The sequence below is a fragment of the Bidens hawaiensis genome, unplaced genomic scaffold (genome assembly GCF_021521415.1).
Source record: "Bidens hawaiensis isolate Kalapana, Puna unplaced genomic scaffold, B.hawaiensis_p1.1 tig00037596_1, whole genome shotgun sequence".
Taxonomy (NCBI): domain Eukaryota; kingdom Viridiplantae; phylum Streptophyta; class Magnoliopsida; order Asterales; family Asteraceae; genus Bidens; species Bidens hawaiensis.
Genome location: NW_027496560.1, coordinates 56,830 through 71,702, shown reverse-complemented (window position 1 = coordinate 71,702; position 14,873 = coordinate 56,830). Strand labels below are relative to the sequence as shown.

The following is a 14,873-nucleotide window of genomic DNA, read 5'->3' as shown; positions in this document are numbered from 1 at the left end:
ATCATATCATACAAATGATATGACATCATACAACACGCATGAAATCATATGACCCATATAACATGACAGATAAAGTTAATCAATCAGTCGCATGTCTCTCAAGTTCATATGCAACACATTTGAGGATGGCATATTTTTAGCATCGCTCTTTTTTATTTATAATCCATCATCAAATACAATTTCATCGTGACAATGAATTTTGGCCAGACCATTTTTTTCGAAATTTGATAAAGAAGAGGTCATTCTTGGAATCTCTCCACACTTTTATTTTAAGAATTCCCCCCTAAAATATAACTTATATATGGTCAATATTGGGAATTTTCATGTACACACTCTTTTTTTAACTTACCTTTTCAGCATATTAAATCAATCATTTTCTTCAATTTTTAGCAAGTGGTGTTCAAAAATAAACACATTTTCATATAATTACGGTCACTTCAATCATGATCAGGTCAAGTCGATCATAAACGTTCCAATTTGGCCTCTTAGGCTGAGGGGTGTGGGGCGCTAACCTGGGCGCGAGAGCCCCTCCGCTCGCGCCCCCAGGCGCTAACCCCACACCACCGGGGCGCGAACCGGGGCGCGAACCGGGCGCGAGCGCGAGCCCCCAGGCAGGCGTGAGTGTGGTCGCGGGAGAAGAGAGAGAAAAAGCTGGTGTTGCCCCCCAAAAGAGCCGTTGAGCTCCGATATTTTAAAAAAAAAAAACCTTAAAAAAAATCCGCTGGAGCCCCTGCTGGAGCCCCTCCACACCAGGGCCAGGGGCTCCAACGGGGGCTCCAACACCCCCCTTATCCAGTTTCTCTCTCTGCCACACGTCATAATATTATTGGCTGGAGCCCCCACTGGAGCCCCCATTAGAGCCCCCACACCCCTTAGCCTTAGTTTGTTTAATCGAATCACACCAAACATGTCGCTTTCAAGTTGTTTTCATGTCGACCGTCCATGTAATTATATATTATATTATAATCACTTATAAACCCTAAACTATTTATCACAATACAGCTATAGAACCATTATTATTAGTATAAACGTTAAACACCTTAATTACATCCAATTATTTAAATTTTAAACACAAAATACTTCAACAACTTTGTCTTATGTATTAACTTTGTTCATTAACTCTGAAAAGTAAAAAGGAGATGAACTTTTCAATTAATGTAGATCTGTCTTTAATCTTTATAGATTATAACTCAAAACGTACTATAGTAGAGTCAATAATCATAATTCACAAAAGTTTAACAGGTCTATAGACATAAATAAAAATAAAAATGAAATATGAAAAAAAGAGAAAATCACCAAAATAGCCTCGTTAACCAAATAACTATGAATATAGCCTTGAATTGCTGACGATGAGCAAAAATCGTGCCAAATGGTTGAGTACTCGACGAGTAATCCCTGCCTCAGTGCCTCCCCAACTAGGTCGAGTACTCACAGTGTACCAGTCGATCAAGTTGGTAGCGCCTAGCGATTTCTGCACCTGAAACTTCCGTGTCACCCTGTCGGGCAACACTGGTAGTTCTTCGTCCTTGAGAGCCATAAAGTTCAAGTTGTCATTAAACAAGTTCAATGATTCTTTTGATAACTTTTGTAGTCAAAGTGGCTATCACGGTGATTTATACTGTTTCAATGCTAACAGATCACAAAAGTCAACGGGTCTGATTTGACCTCCCGAAATCCGCAAGCTTTCGTGACCTGTTAGCACAGAACGACTTCACGTTGGAAAGAGAAGGTCTGAAATCACCGTCAATCGGCGGTTTCCCCTTCAAGTTCCAAACCCGGTGAGGACTTGCACGCACTAACGGACTCAAACAAAAAAGCAAACCCGAACCCCCACTCTGTCCACCCGTACGCCTCACAGTCTGACGCGACGGAGTCTTCTTTGGCGTCTGTTTAAACGACTCCGCCGATTCGTAACCACTCGACCCGCCACTAATTTCTTCTTCATCATCAGAGGACCCTACGGGCGACACGCCTCGGTCTCTAACATACCGCTGCTTCCGTACAGACTCATTCACATAAACCGCTTTATTCTTCTGACGAGCGTTCGAAGACCACAATGGAGAAGCTGCCACGGACGTCGGCTTACCAGCAGCCCCACTCGGCTCACCAGAAGTCGACTCGGCATCACCGTCACGAGCGTTGGATTTGAACAGATTTGAGAACGAAGAAAACCGAATTAAACTGTTCTTCTTTTTATTCGAAGAACCACCACTGCCGATGCAGCCGACCCCTGTGTTGATTGTTACTTGTGGAGAGTTGTAAAACCGTTGGTCTGAGAGGCTGTGGTTTAAGCGAGGTTTGTTGTTAGGCCGTTGGGCGGTTGTAACAGAATTAGTTGGGTTATTGCCTGCACGCGGCGTATTTGGATTTGTATTTGTATTTGATTGAGCTTGAGCTTGTTCTTCAGCGAGGATTACTTTTAGAAGGCGTTCACGGAGACAAGAAGCGCAAACGCCGACGATGCTACTGAGATCGGTGTTGTGCTTCTTACACCTCATCTATAGATATATGAACTCTTAGCAATATTAATATGAAATCATATACGTGCGACTATGAGGTCGGTGTGCTGGCTCAGCCGCCGTCAGTGGTGGTAGCTGTTGACTTGAGCGGTGAAGGTGGAGAATGAGGTTTTACAGTCTGGTGTGTATGAGAGTATTAAAAAGGGGCGAGAATTGCACTTCACCCCTTATAGTTTTGTTTTCTGGTGTTTTACTGCCATTACTTTTGGTCAATGTTACATGTGGTTTCTTACTTTCTTATTCTTCTAGGGCATCCACAACGGTATAAATTTATAAACCGTCGTATCAGCTTCTAATCAGATTCTAAACTCCATTCGAAAACACATTTTTTTTCTATAGCACAAAAGCTTTACAAACATGAATAAAAGTTATTATCATAATAAAATATGATCCTTTTGTGTTTAAAAAAAATTAAATAAAAAAATAGGCAAATTGGAAATAAATAATCTCACCTTTTGTGCATTGGTCGATAATAATCTCACATTTAAAAATCACTATCAATGGTCCAACCTTTCAACTATTTTTGTCTCAATGGTCATCCTTTAAAAAAACTTAACGTCGTTAAGTTTTTTTCCAAGTTTTAAACCGATGTTTTTGGGCTTTTGATCGGAAGAAAGATACTGGTACCGGTATCGAAATCGTACCGATTGGTACCGGTACCGGTATCGAAATTACCGATTTGGTACCGTTGGTACCGAATTGATACCAAAGTTTTGTGTTTCGGGACTGGTACGGTACGGTACCGGTATTTTCCGAATTTTTACCTTCAATACCGGTACAGAACCGAAAATTTCGGTACTGGTACCAAGAATTTTGGATTTTTGGGATCGGTCTTTTCAGTACCGGCCAGTACGGTACCGAGCTCATCCCTAATCCACATTGATAAATAAATTGATATGTTTCATCTGAACGTACATTTTAGTAACTTAAGTGTAAGTTTTATAACTCGAAGGGCCTGCATATTAAACTAGATGAAATATGAGGGGTGGGTCGTATAAATTTAAGCTGTATAAGTTAATAAGTAATGGTTAATATCATAATATATATTTTTTGTTTTGATATAGTTCAAAAGTCGTTTTAGTTGATATATGGGGACTGGGGAGTGTTCACATACGCAAAAGGAGTCCAACTCATCTTGCTTCTTGTAGGCTGTAGCGTCAAAATTCAAGTAACTTTTTAACATAATTAAGTTTAGGTGAAGTTCTTTTTGTAAAGCTGGTTTAAATATCTTAATACATCATTATGTTTCAGTAATTTGACTGTGTTTATATATCCTTTATGACACGATATTAATAGCGTAAATGTTAGTAACCCGTTGGTGTATCTAAAATAGTAAAATATAAGATATCTTTCTTTTTCTTTTTCTTTTCTTTTTTATTTTCTCTATCATCATCCGTCACAATATTTCTTTCTTCTCGCCAGTGTCTAAAATTTATACTTCATATCTATCCTTGACACTGTGTCGTCCACCTAGGATACACATTCTTCTAAGGATTCATGATGAAGTTAATCTAAGTTATGTTGTTAATATGTGTAGTGCACATAATATAACTAGCCCCGGTAACAGTCAAGATAGCTGTCGCTAATGCACATACCCCTAGACTCGGAGTGCCCCAAAACTATATTGTGTGATGAACACGCTCCAAATAATCGAAAAATGAATTTTCAAAGTTCTTCGCTTATCTCCCACTATGATGACCCTTACTTCCATTTTACACAGTCACATTTTATAAACTATATTTTGAACCCAAACTAAAATCACCGGTCTCATAGGGACATCTCTGGTGCTCAAATGCTGTGACCCACAAAATGTCGAAGGTTCAAACCTCTATCGTTACGAGTATCATCCTTGAAAATCTAGGAAAAATGATGTTAACAAAAAAAAGTAAAAAAGAAAAAAACTAAAATTAATGGGTTGCGCTCTATTTTTAACGTTTAATACTATTATAAGAGTTATGTAGTTAACAATGTCAAAATAATTCAGTTGCATTCAGTTAAAGTACCAAACTAAATCATAAAAGTAACAGATGTACATACGGCAACAAAATAATCTAGTCAACGGCCAAAAACTAAAAGTTTAATCCTTTACAGCTTTACTTTCCTCAATGAATTATAATGCCCGTTTTCTGATAAGAATTAAACGGAATTATTATAATTAATATGACTTTGACAACATACTACGAGACAAACAATTATTTTTTGTTTGCCAACGAAATTTAAAAGTTAATTAAATGCAATGATAACGTGGCCTTTTTTTTTCTCTGTTTGTGTTGCATTATTTGAATTAAAGTTTGAAATATATATTTTGGAAAAGTGATGGCGAAATTTGTATGGATATAAATAGTAAAAAAGTTTAGACTTTGGATCTTCTAGCTGGAAATTTGTCGATGACTAGAATTGTGGTAGTTGGGCTTTTAGAAACAGAACATTATTTGTTTTATAATAACTCAAAAGAACACACCAAAAGTTATAAAAATACATAATTTTTTTTATTGATCCAAAGATGTAATTTTTTCGTCATAAGATATATTTGATATTCTTTAAAATCTATAAATCGGATTAGCCGCTAAACTCACAGCTACAACAGTTCATCAGTAACTTGCAAAGCTTATCTTTAAAAAATTTTAGCCGAACACAAATATCAAAAACATTTTTTTCCCTTTTAACAAATATTAATTCATTGAGTTTTATTAACAGCTGATCATATTAGTTTCTTGTATATTTATCATTTCTTCCAATAATATAATACATTAAATTTATTTTAACATTTGCATATACACATACATACATATGTATAATTGTGTAAAATATGTACACACGAAGCATCTTCTTTCTTTATTTTACTTGTGCGTATCAACGTATGTGTCAGTTTAAAAGGTTTGGTCAGCCAAATATAATAACATTTTAATCAATAGTATGTATTTTACATCGTTAATAAAATAGTACTATCAGCCTAAATCAATAATCATACATAAAATTTTATTTTTCATTATTTATATTTTTAAAATGTCAAAGAATGCTAGAAAGAGAATAAAAGAAGGGATGGAATGAAAATCCATTATTTTTTTGTGTTTATTAAACATGGCAAATACATCAAATTCAAATCGTTGTTGCTTAATATTATTCTAATTATAGCCAGTCTTATTTATACAAATTTTAATTAGGGTATGTTTTTCAAAACTAATTGATAGGTGTAAGTGGTAGTTAAAGATTTTTAGATATATTTAGGTGTTTAGCAGAGTAGCTAAAGCTTTAACAAAATGTATAAAATGATCAAAATGGATATAATAAAAAAAACATAACACTAAATGTATATATCTTGGAGGTTATTTAAGTAATTGTAAAACTAAAATCTTGTAGCTTTTTCTAACGCTACTAATATGAGCTTCAAGCTTCAAGATTTTTCTCCTAATGAACAGGGGCGGACCTACATAGGTCCCATCGGGGTCCCGAGACACCAATGTTTTTTAAAAAATACTTAGAGACGGTATACTAAATTTTGTAAGGACCCCATAAAAATTAATACTTGGAACCCATACTATTAAGGCTAAACTGGTCTAGTGGAAATTCCCTTGTTTTTCTTTGAGAGGTTGTAGGTTCAAGCCTCTCCATACTCAGTTTTTGTTGTTTTTTTATATCATAGTCAATATTAGTTATTTAGTTGGGGTATTTGTGTTTTTTTTAGTTTCTCTCATATAGTCATTATCACCATCCAACATATATAATAACATGGGTTTTACATATTCTTTTATTAATTATCTTATGTATGTATATTATAATTAATAATTTATTTGTATAAGAGTTAGTTTTTCATGTCTTGGTTTTCATGTCTTGGTTATTTATGTAAGACCATATATATATATATATATATATATATATATATATATATATATATATATAGCTTATGTTTATGTTTTTCGAGTATGAATTAAAAATGTATGTTCTATCTAGTTTCTAATCTAGATTATTTCTACTTACTCGTTTCCAATGACACCATATTTCCGTGTTTTATTATGTTACTCGTCTCGACCCGACCCGACCCGAATAACGACCGACCTGAAAATTTTGTAAACCGAAAAAGTTGGGACCCCGTCGACAAAAAATCCTGGGTCCGCCACTGCTAACGAATCCAGTTATTTTAAGATATACACGTTCAAACTCTGTCAAATTCGTTCTAGAAAACACACAGTGCACACACTAAATCCTAATTAATCAATCTATCTCTATCAAAGAACTAGATCCGAGCTCAAATGAATCAATCGACCTGCGTGAGTTGATATCGAGCATTCTCAAGTGGTATAAAAGAATCCAGACGTCCTGATCTGTTAATTGATCAAAGCAATTAGGTTAGAATCGGTATTATTGGATTGAACTTGAGTATTGACTGTTTCGGACATTATAACAGATCAATTCTTGCAAATTAATGTTTGATTGGTTAAAGATTGGTTTGAGGATTGATCGTAATGGTAATTATGTTAATTGATTGATTGTTGAATCAATTGATTGTAGTTGATCGATTTGGGAGGTACTTGATTTGAAGCGTTAATGGCGGGAAGTAACAATGTGAGTTTTGACTTTGTGAGGTCAAAATTGGTCATGGTTTCATCGATTTCTATCATGTTTGTTACAAACAGACCATTTCACTTTGTGCTTACTAGTTATGAAACCAACGATTCTAGCGACTCCGGTATAATTCGCTGAACCCTTTGATTTTTATTCGTATTCCAAAACTCTGGTCAATGGTCATGCTGGTCTCTTGCATATCTATCACTCGTCCCCAATATTTAAATATTGTATTTTTAAACTATATACGTTTATAAAATACACACGATGCATAACACCTTTGTTTTCTTTCTTTATGTTTGCTGTGCATATGTGTCAGGTTAAAAGCTATGATCAGTCATATATAATATTTTTTAAATTTAATTAAATAATATGTGTTGTACATTGTTGATATTATAGTGTTTACCAGCCTGTCAAACATAATATTTTATTTATAAATAATTAGTTTTTTTGATGTCACAAATTGCTAGAAAGAGAATTAAAAGAAGGAATTGGACATCAATACAATATTTTGTTTAGTTATGTTTATTAAACACGACAACCACATCATATTCAAGTCGTGTTGGCTTAATATTAACCTAATCCTTGCCTGTCTTATGATACAAGTAGTTTAATTTAATAAGAATACTAATTTTTAATGACAAATGCATTTTAATATTTGTTGTTGATGAAACTTTGCTATCACACATGAATATTGGGGATAAGAATGAAAAATCCACAATGAAATTCTAACGGAATCTTAGTGTCAACTCAACCTTTTCATCATTATTGGTTGAATGGGTCGGTTAGGAACGGGTTGATCGAAACGGGTTGGGGTTGAAACAAGGTCGAAACAGGTCAGAACGGGTTGAGATCAAAAGCCCATTAAAAATTTTCAAACAAGATAATAAAAGAATCCAAAACCAAAACGAAACAAAAAAACTGAAACCAAACATAAACGAAACTGAAAAAACGACCAAAACGAAACAAAAATTAGAAAACGAATCCGAAATCGGCAAAAGAAAAGAAAAGAAAAGAAAAGAAAAAAATCCGAAATCCATCCTGCCCAGTGTGAAAACTTGTGTAGCCTTGAAACCTGATCTGAGCCAAAAGCTTAACCAAACCAGTTTTGGGCCGAAACATATCTCGTGCGGAAATCTATGCCTCTCCGAAACCCGTTCCAATTAGAAACATGTCACATTTCCTTAGGACACTAACCCACATCGACGCATTTTTTTGTAAATTTGTTGACCCATATTGACCCGAAAATAACAAGGTGGAATTTTAAGTAGCCCATTTAATTAAAATATCTGACACAAACCAACCCATATAATTTTCAAAACAACCCAAACTGACCAATTTGAAATGCTTTGGGTTAAGATTGTCACCTCTATCACACGTGGATTAAGCGTAAAAATACATTTTACATTTCGAAAATTGGATTTAAATAATCTCAAGTATTGACTATTGGCAAACAATAGTCTCAACTAACAAGTTGATTGCTGATGTTTCAATATTTTAACTTGTATGCTCCCATCGCTCCGCGACTTACAGATGCCGACAACTGGCAATTAACGGCGTTAGGATTCTATTAGTCACAGATCGTCGGAAGCAAATATGCTAAAAGATGAAACCGTCAACGGCCAATTCGTTAGCTAGGACTATAATTTGTTAATAACTAAATAGTTGAGATTATCTAATTCCAATTTTCTATAATTTTTTTCATTCATGTAGCTTAGTCATCTTAAGTAGTTCAGTCCAAAATTGAACTTTTAACTCTTTGAGTTACCATGGCTTTATTTTTGGTGTATTGGTTTTATTAATCTTAACTATCATCTTTTGGTCGCAATTGGTTCCAACTAAGGAATTGGCTGATAACAAGCCCAACTTTTAAAGTATCTGTTCCCAACGGTCCGAGACTAACAACATCCAACACCGTTACTTGCAGGTCGTTGGGAAAACGATTTTGGTCGAAAAAGCCACATTTTTTGCTGGGATACTCAATCTGAACACCACCATTACCACCAAATGACTCACGACCAACCAACCACCACCATTTGAGCACCGCCAGTCGATTCTGACAATGGTTCTAGGGTTCCGGCGACCTCAATAATTAGGGCTTTTACTAGAAAAAATTTCTAAAGGTCCAATCTAAGGTACAAAGATGTTTGGGACAAAAATGTTGAGTTTTCTTGAACAAATGTGAGTTTTTCGGCAAAAAGTGTTTTTCCGGCGACCTTCAAGTAACGACGTTAGAATTCTGTTAGATGCGGACCGTCTGGAACAAATACGTTAAAAGTTGGGACCGTCAGCAATCAATTCATTAGTTGGGACCGTCAACAACCAAAAGATGATAATTAGATTAATAAAAACCAATACACCTTAATTTTCACCCATAAATTTTGTTGGATTTTTAAAGTTAGCTTTTACAATAACTAAAATACCCATAATCATTAAACTTTTTTAGTTGGACTAGTTTTTATCCTGTTGGTAGTAACTTCCATTAGGTTGTTCACTTTAGAGCGGCTTTAAAGCCCCTCCACGTCATCGTCACGTAAGAAACGGGGCTTCGAAGCCCTTCTCTATAACGTCCCGCTGTGGTTTAAAGCCCATTGGCGCCCCATATATATATATATATATATATATATATATATATATATGTTGGGCTATATTTTGTGGTTTATGCTTGGTATTGTTAAACTTAGATTGGGCTTAGTTGGGCATTTAGTGTAAACCGAAATCTATTGATTTCGGTGGGCTTTGCTTTGTTTTGGGCCTAGGTTGGTAGTCTATATATAGGATGTATGTTTACATTTGTAGGGTTTTTAGTTGGTGTGAGTGGGTCATCAGTTGTGGAGTTCGTTCAATTAGGTTTTCGCCGTCTAGTATCGTTGTTGGTAGAACGAGTATTGTAAGCATAGTGCTTAAGCACCCGACGTTAATAATAACGTGTGTTTTGAAGCACTCCATCGTGTGTTTTACGTGTTCTTGCTTATTGTCTTGAATCATCTTGTGTTAGGATTCTGTAATAACATCAAGATACTTGATATCATATTGTAGTGATCCAGATTCAGGACTTACAATTGGTATCAGAGCCTATAGACCTATTCTAGGCTCGGTTATAGGTGATATCAAGGATTCTACCAGCGATTCACGTGTGTGTTTTTGGCTGAAGTTTTCTGAATCTTGAAGAACTGTTCTTCGTGTTCTTCGGGTTCTTGAGATTTTCTGGAAAGGATTTGAGTTAATCTTTAAATTAAATTCAAATTCCTTAATTCGTGGGATTTGATTCTATCTTTAAGATTACCAGATCAAGAACCTTCCTTACTCTCGGGACTTGACTAAATTTTCAAGACTTCCATATCAAGATTGTTGATAGTTTTAGGCCAAGATTTGAAGTTTTCGGGAAAGGATTCGGGATAATATTGGAGTTTAATTTAAATCCCTTTATTCTCGGGATTTGACCATATCTTCAAATATCACCATATCTTGAGCTTTTAATAGCTCTCGGTGGCTTTATTGTGTTCTCGGGAAGATCTTTGAGTTTTCGCACAGATTTGATAGTTCTCGGTCAATAATTATTGTTCTTGGTTAAGTATCAGAGTTCTCGGTCAATGATCAAATTTCTCGGCCACTGTTCAAGGTTTTTGATTAAATTTCAACGTTCTAAGCTAGTTTTGCTTATTCTCCGTCAAGTTTCAAGTGTTCTCGGTTACTTTTCAAGGTTCTCGGCCTTTTGAAAGCATTGGGCTCACCTAGTTGGGCTTTAGATTTTGTTCAAGTGGGCTTCTAATTCGTTGGGCCAGTCATCCAAGGTAAGTTCACGGCCTTCACCACCACCAAATCCTCTGAGGTAAGTCCTGTATTATGCTCCCAATCATATATTGATAAGGTAGCACTCTAAAAAATTAACTATAGTAATATGCATAGAGAAGGGAATTAAATATGAAAATACTACCCTAAAGAAACTAGAAAAAGTATTAAATGATAAAATAGAGGCACAAAAACAAGATTTCTCTAAACTTCAACCAGATTTTAGCATAAAGTGTTGTCACCATTTAGATGCTAAAAATAAAATAGCTGAACTAACTGCCGAGTTAGAAGCATCTAGACTGGAGATAGTCAAATTAACAAATAAATTCGATAATGCTGAATTCAATTTTAGAAAATTTGATGTCTCTAGTGTTGTTGTTGAGTCAATGATAGAGAAACAGTTAAAATGGAAAGAACATAAAGGTGTAGGTCTAGGCTATAACATGATTCCACCTCCATATAATAATAATTACACTAGTCTTCCTCTTACCAAAGAAGAGGAAGAAATGGAGAAGTGCATGCAGTATGGTAAGCCCCGCAAGGGTGCTGCTGGTTCAGCCAAAGCTACTGAATCAACATCCGAGGTGAGCGATACTAATGTGTTTACTTCACGTGCAGATGAAGTGATAATTGAGGATTGGACTGATGAGGATGATGACTCACCTATTAATTCTCATGATTCTTTGAATTTGCCTGTTTTGAATACTATTGCTACTAATACTTTTGCAGGCTCTGTTTTAAAAAGCAAAGACAATTGTGTGGCTGATATTTCTAAACTTCTAAAAGCAGTAATCTGCTTTCAAATAAACTTGATAAAAATAAGAATTTGCATAAATATCTATCACCCAAGTTTGTTAAAGAAGGAAGTTTATGCTCTCACAATTGTGAGAAATCCAGTGCTAAATCCAAAGGGAGACAAACAAGCTCACACAACATAGCAAGATCGGGAATCGGCCACAACGATTTTTTCGTTAAAATGCAAACCTGTTTCAACTGTGGCATTCCCGGTCACATTGCTATAAATTGTTCACGTCTCCCGTATGTTCCATATTACAGACGCTATCAGAGGACTATGCCTCAAATACCTACATAAACTTTAACTCACATAAAACGAGGTGTTTTAAGGCAAAGCCCTTTGATGGTGATTGGAGGAGAGACAAGGCTTACAGGTCAAATTATCATTAGACCAAGCCTATTACGGTTCAAAAGCGGAACGGAAACTCTGTTTCGGCTCCGAGACCAAAGTGGGCCTCATAATCGAAATCGGTTAGAAAGTCAAAGTCAAATTTGCATTCCGTCCGTAAACCGGAGACAAAGCCAACTGTCTGTACAAACAATAAAGTTTTAAAACCCAAATACAGATGGTTGCCTAAATCTCTAGTGAACAAGTTATCAAAGTCTTCCTGTTCGATTTTCGATAATCAGGAAGACATGTCATGGCAACCCATGACACGGTTGAACAAGTCAGGTTTACCCAGAACGACTATGGACTGGGTACCTAAGACTAACTAATCTCGCACATCGTGCGGGAACAACTATGGAGGAATATCATCAAACCATGGTATGTTGATAGTAGTTGTTCCAGGCACATGACAGGAGACATCTCTCAACTACACGACATTCAAATTTTTAATGGAGGGTATGTTTCCTTTGCGGGAGGAGAGAAGGGTACTTTGATTGGGTGATCGACTCATCTCATGACAATGCAAGAAAAAAAACGGTGTCCACATCCACTAATGAGGTTGAGTATGATGTTGCTTATGCCTGCTGTTCACATGTCATCTGGATGCAACATCAATTGCTGGATCATGGTTTGAAATTTCTTTACTTCTATTTTCTGTGAAAATGATGCTGCCATTGTCCTTGTTAAAAACCCGGTTCAGCATTCTAAAACCAAGCACATCGATATCAAAATTCATTTTATTCATGACTGTTACGACCGGAAACTATTCCATCTTGAACAGGTCCACACTGATAATAATGTGGCGGACCTATTTACGAAACCGGTCGGAACAGCCAGATTCAATGTGCTTGTAGGGTTTCTTAAGATGTTACGTTTTGAAGACCGAGTATTTTTGAGGTTTAAATTGTGTTCATAAATTTTTTTCTTGTCATAATTTCTGTACAAATTTAGGGGGAAAAAAAGAAAAATACAAAAAGAGTGTGTGTGTGTGTGTGCGCTTAATAAATAAAAATAAAAAATCAAAAACGTTTTGTTCTCTTGCTTAAAATCATGCCGGTTACACAATTTCAACGGACATATTTCATATGTTTGGTCATGTCATCAATTCTTGACTCACGGGATAGCCATTAACCTTAGGACTGAAAGTGACCGGGGCAACTGAACATTCATAAAAAAAATTATTTTTTGGTTTAACTATCGGTTTAAGTTCTTTCACTGAAAATTATGTCGGCTGCCTAAGTTTGAGGGATACATATTATTATGTGTTTGGTCCTATCGTCTACCTGTAGACACATAGGATAGCCATTCACCTGAAAACTTAAGTTAACTGGGGTGATTGAATTTAAAATCTTCTTCGGAGTTATCATCTGGAAAGTGATATTATTATTCAGCTAAAAGCTTTTTAGAAGCTCGAAATATTTTCAAATGAAAATTGATCCAACCTTTGAGAAATGATAGATAAATTGATTTTGTGTGCCTAACTTGTGAAGTTATTAGGCTAAAAATGCTTTTGATTAGTCATTGATGTGTATGGTAGCTTTCCATGATAACTAAAAGTTTGAAGTGATATAAACTAAATCTGCTAAACTTATTGTGGAGAGTCATTTTGAAGATGTTTGCATGTCCCTAGATACATCTCTCCGAATGATAGGCAGAAAAGCAATTACCCGGTCATACACGAGCCCGTTAGTATCTTGATCTCCAAAAATATTATATTTCTTTTGAAGTAAATAATAATAATAATAATAATTTTATATAATATTTATATATATATATGAAAATTATTGTCATTCAAATTGTTTTCCAAAAGCTTAAAGAGGTCCCAAGGAACTATAGGGGTGGGGCATACACATAAGTCCTAAACATCCTGAATGTAAGGCTTGTAAGTCCGGATGACATGTAAGTCCAACATTCAACCTTAAAGCTTAAAATCATTTTGTATAGAGAAAAGTATTTTGATCAAGTACTAGGGGGTTGGAGTCAAATTGGGGTGATATGGGGAAAGCCAAATACGCCTTGAGAATAGATAAGGGGCATCATAGGTCCATAAGTGATGTCCATGTAAGCTTTATGCCTAATTGAATCTAATCATATCACTGGCGCAATGAAAATCATGATAATTACCTGCTATCAACCTTTTTCACTATGTCACAATAATGCTGAAAATGAATCATTATGAAAGTATCTTAATCAATATGATTTCATGTTCGGATCTTTTCATAAAAAGGTGTCGCCTGTTTAAAACACCTGAAATTTGATCCCAAAATATGTTAAATTTACTGAAGGCCAGATGGTTAAATTTTTTGTTTTAGTTTAGTTTTTATTCTAATTTTATTTTATTTTTAATTTTTAGTTTTTACCTCATGTTAACTCGTGTCGAAATAAATGTCTTAAGAAATCATTTTCAAATGAATCGGGATTGTTTTTTAGATCATGAAATTTGACGGCTGCAAACAATGTTGTGAGCCATTCAGTTGGGCCAAATGTGTCCATAATATTTGTGTTATTGTTCGAGTCATCTTTGGTCCAAGTTGTTTGTGTTAATGGTGTTCTCGGCCTATCCTGGTTCTCGGCCTAGTTGGGTATCTCAGAAGTTCAAAAGGTTTTGTTTGTAGATTTGATTAAGTTTGGAAGGGAGTAAAAGTGATTGATCAAGGTCCTTCATCCGTTGGTCAAGTTTGGAAGATTTGCTGAGATCGAGGCAGATGTTGATGCTGTTGGTGCAGCTGTAGCTGAGGAACATGTGGTTCCTGCTCAAAGGTACAACAGGCAGTACTTACTGCTGAACAAGTTAAAGAGTTTGAAGCGTTCAAGAA

General features: G+C 35.5%; 1 protein-coding gene across 1 annotated transcript; it reads right to left on the bottom strand.

Annotated features, from left to right (window-relative positions):
- Positions 1-1,646: 1,646 nt before the first annotated feature.
- On the bottom strand, positions 1,647-2,498 carry LOC143589495 (uncharacterized). Its single transcript, XM_077070242.1, has one exon. It carries the CDS (start codon positions 2,496-2,498, stop codon positions 1,647-1,649), a length of 852 nt encoding a protein of 283 aa, XP_076926357.1.
- Positions 2,499-14,873: the final 12,375 nt, after the last annotated feature.

Coding starts and splice junctions, on each gene's coding strand:
- LOC143589495 (XM_077070242.1), bottom strand. CDS start 2,498: ATGAGGTGTAAGAAGCACAACACCGATCTCAGTAGCATCGTCGGCGTT.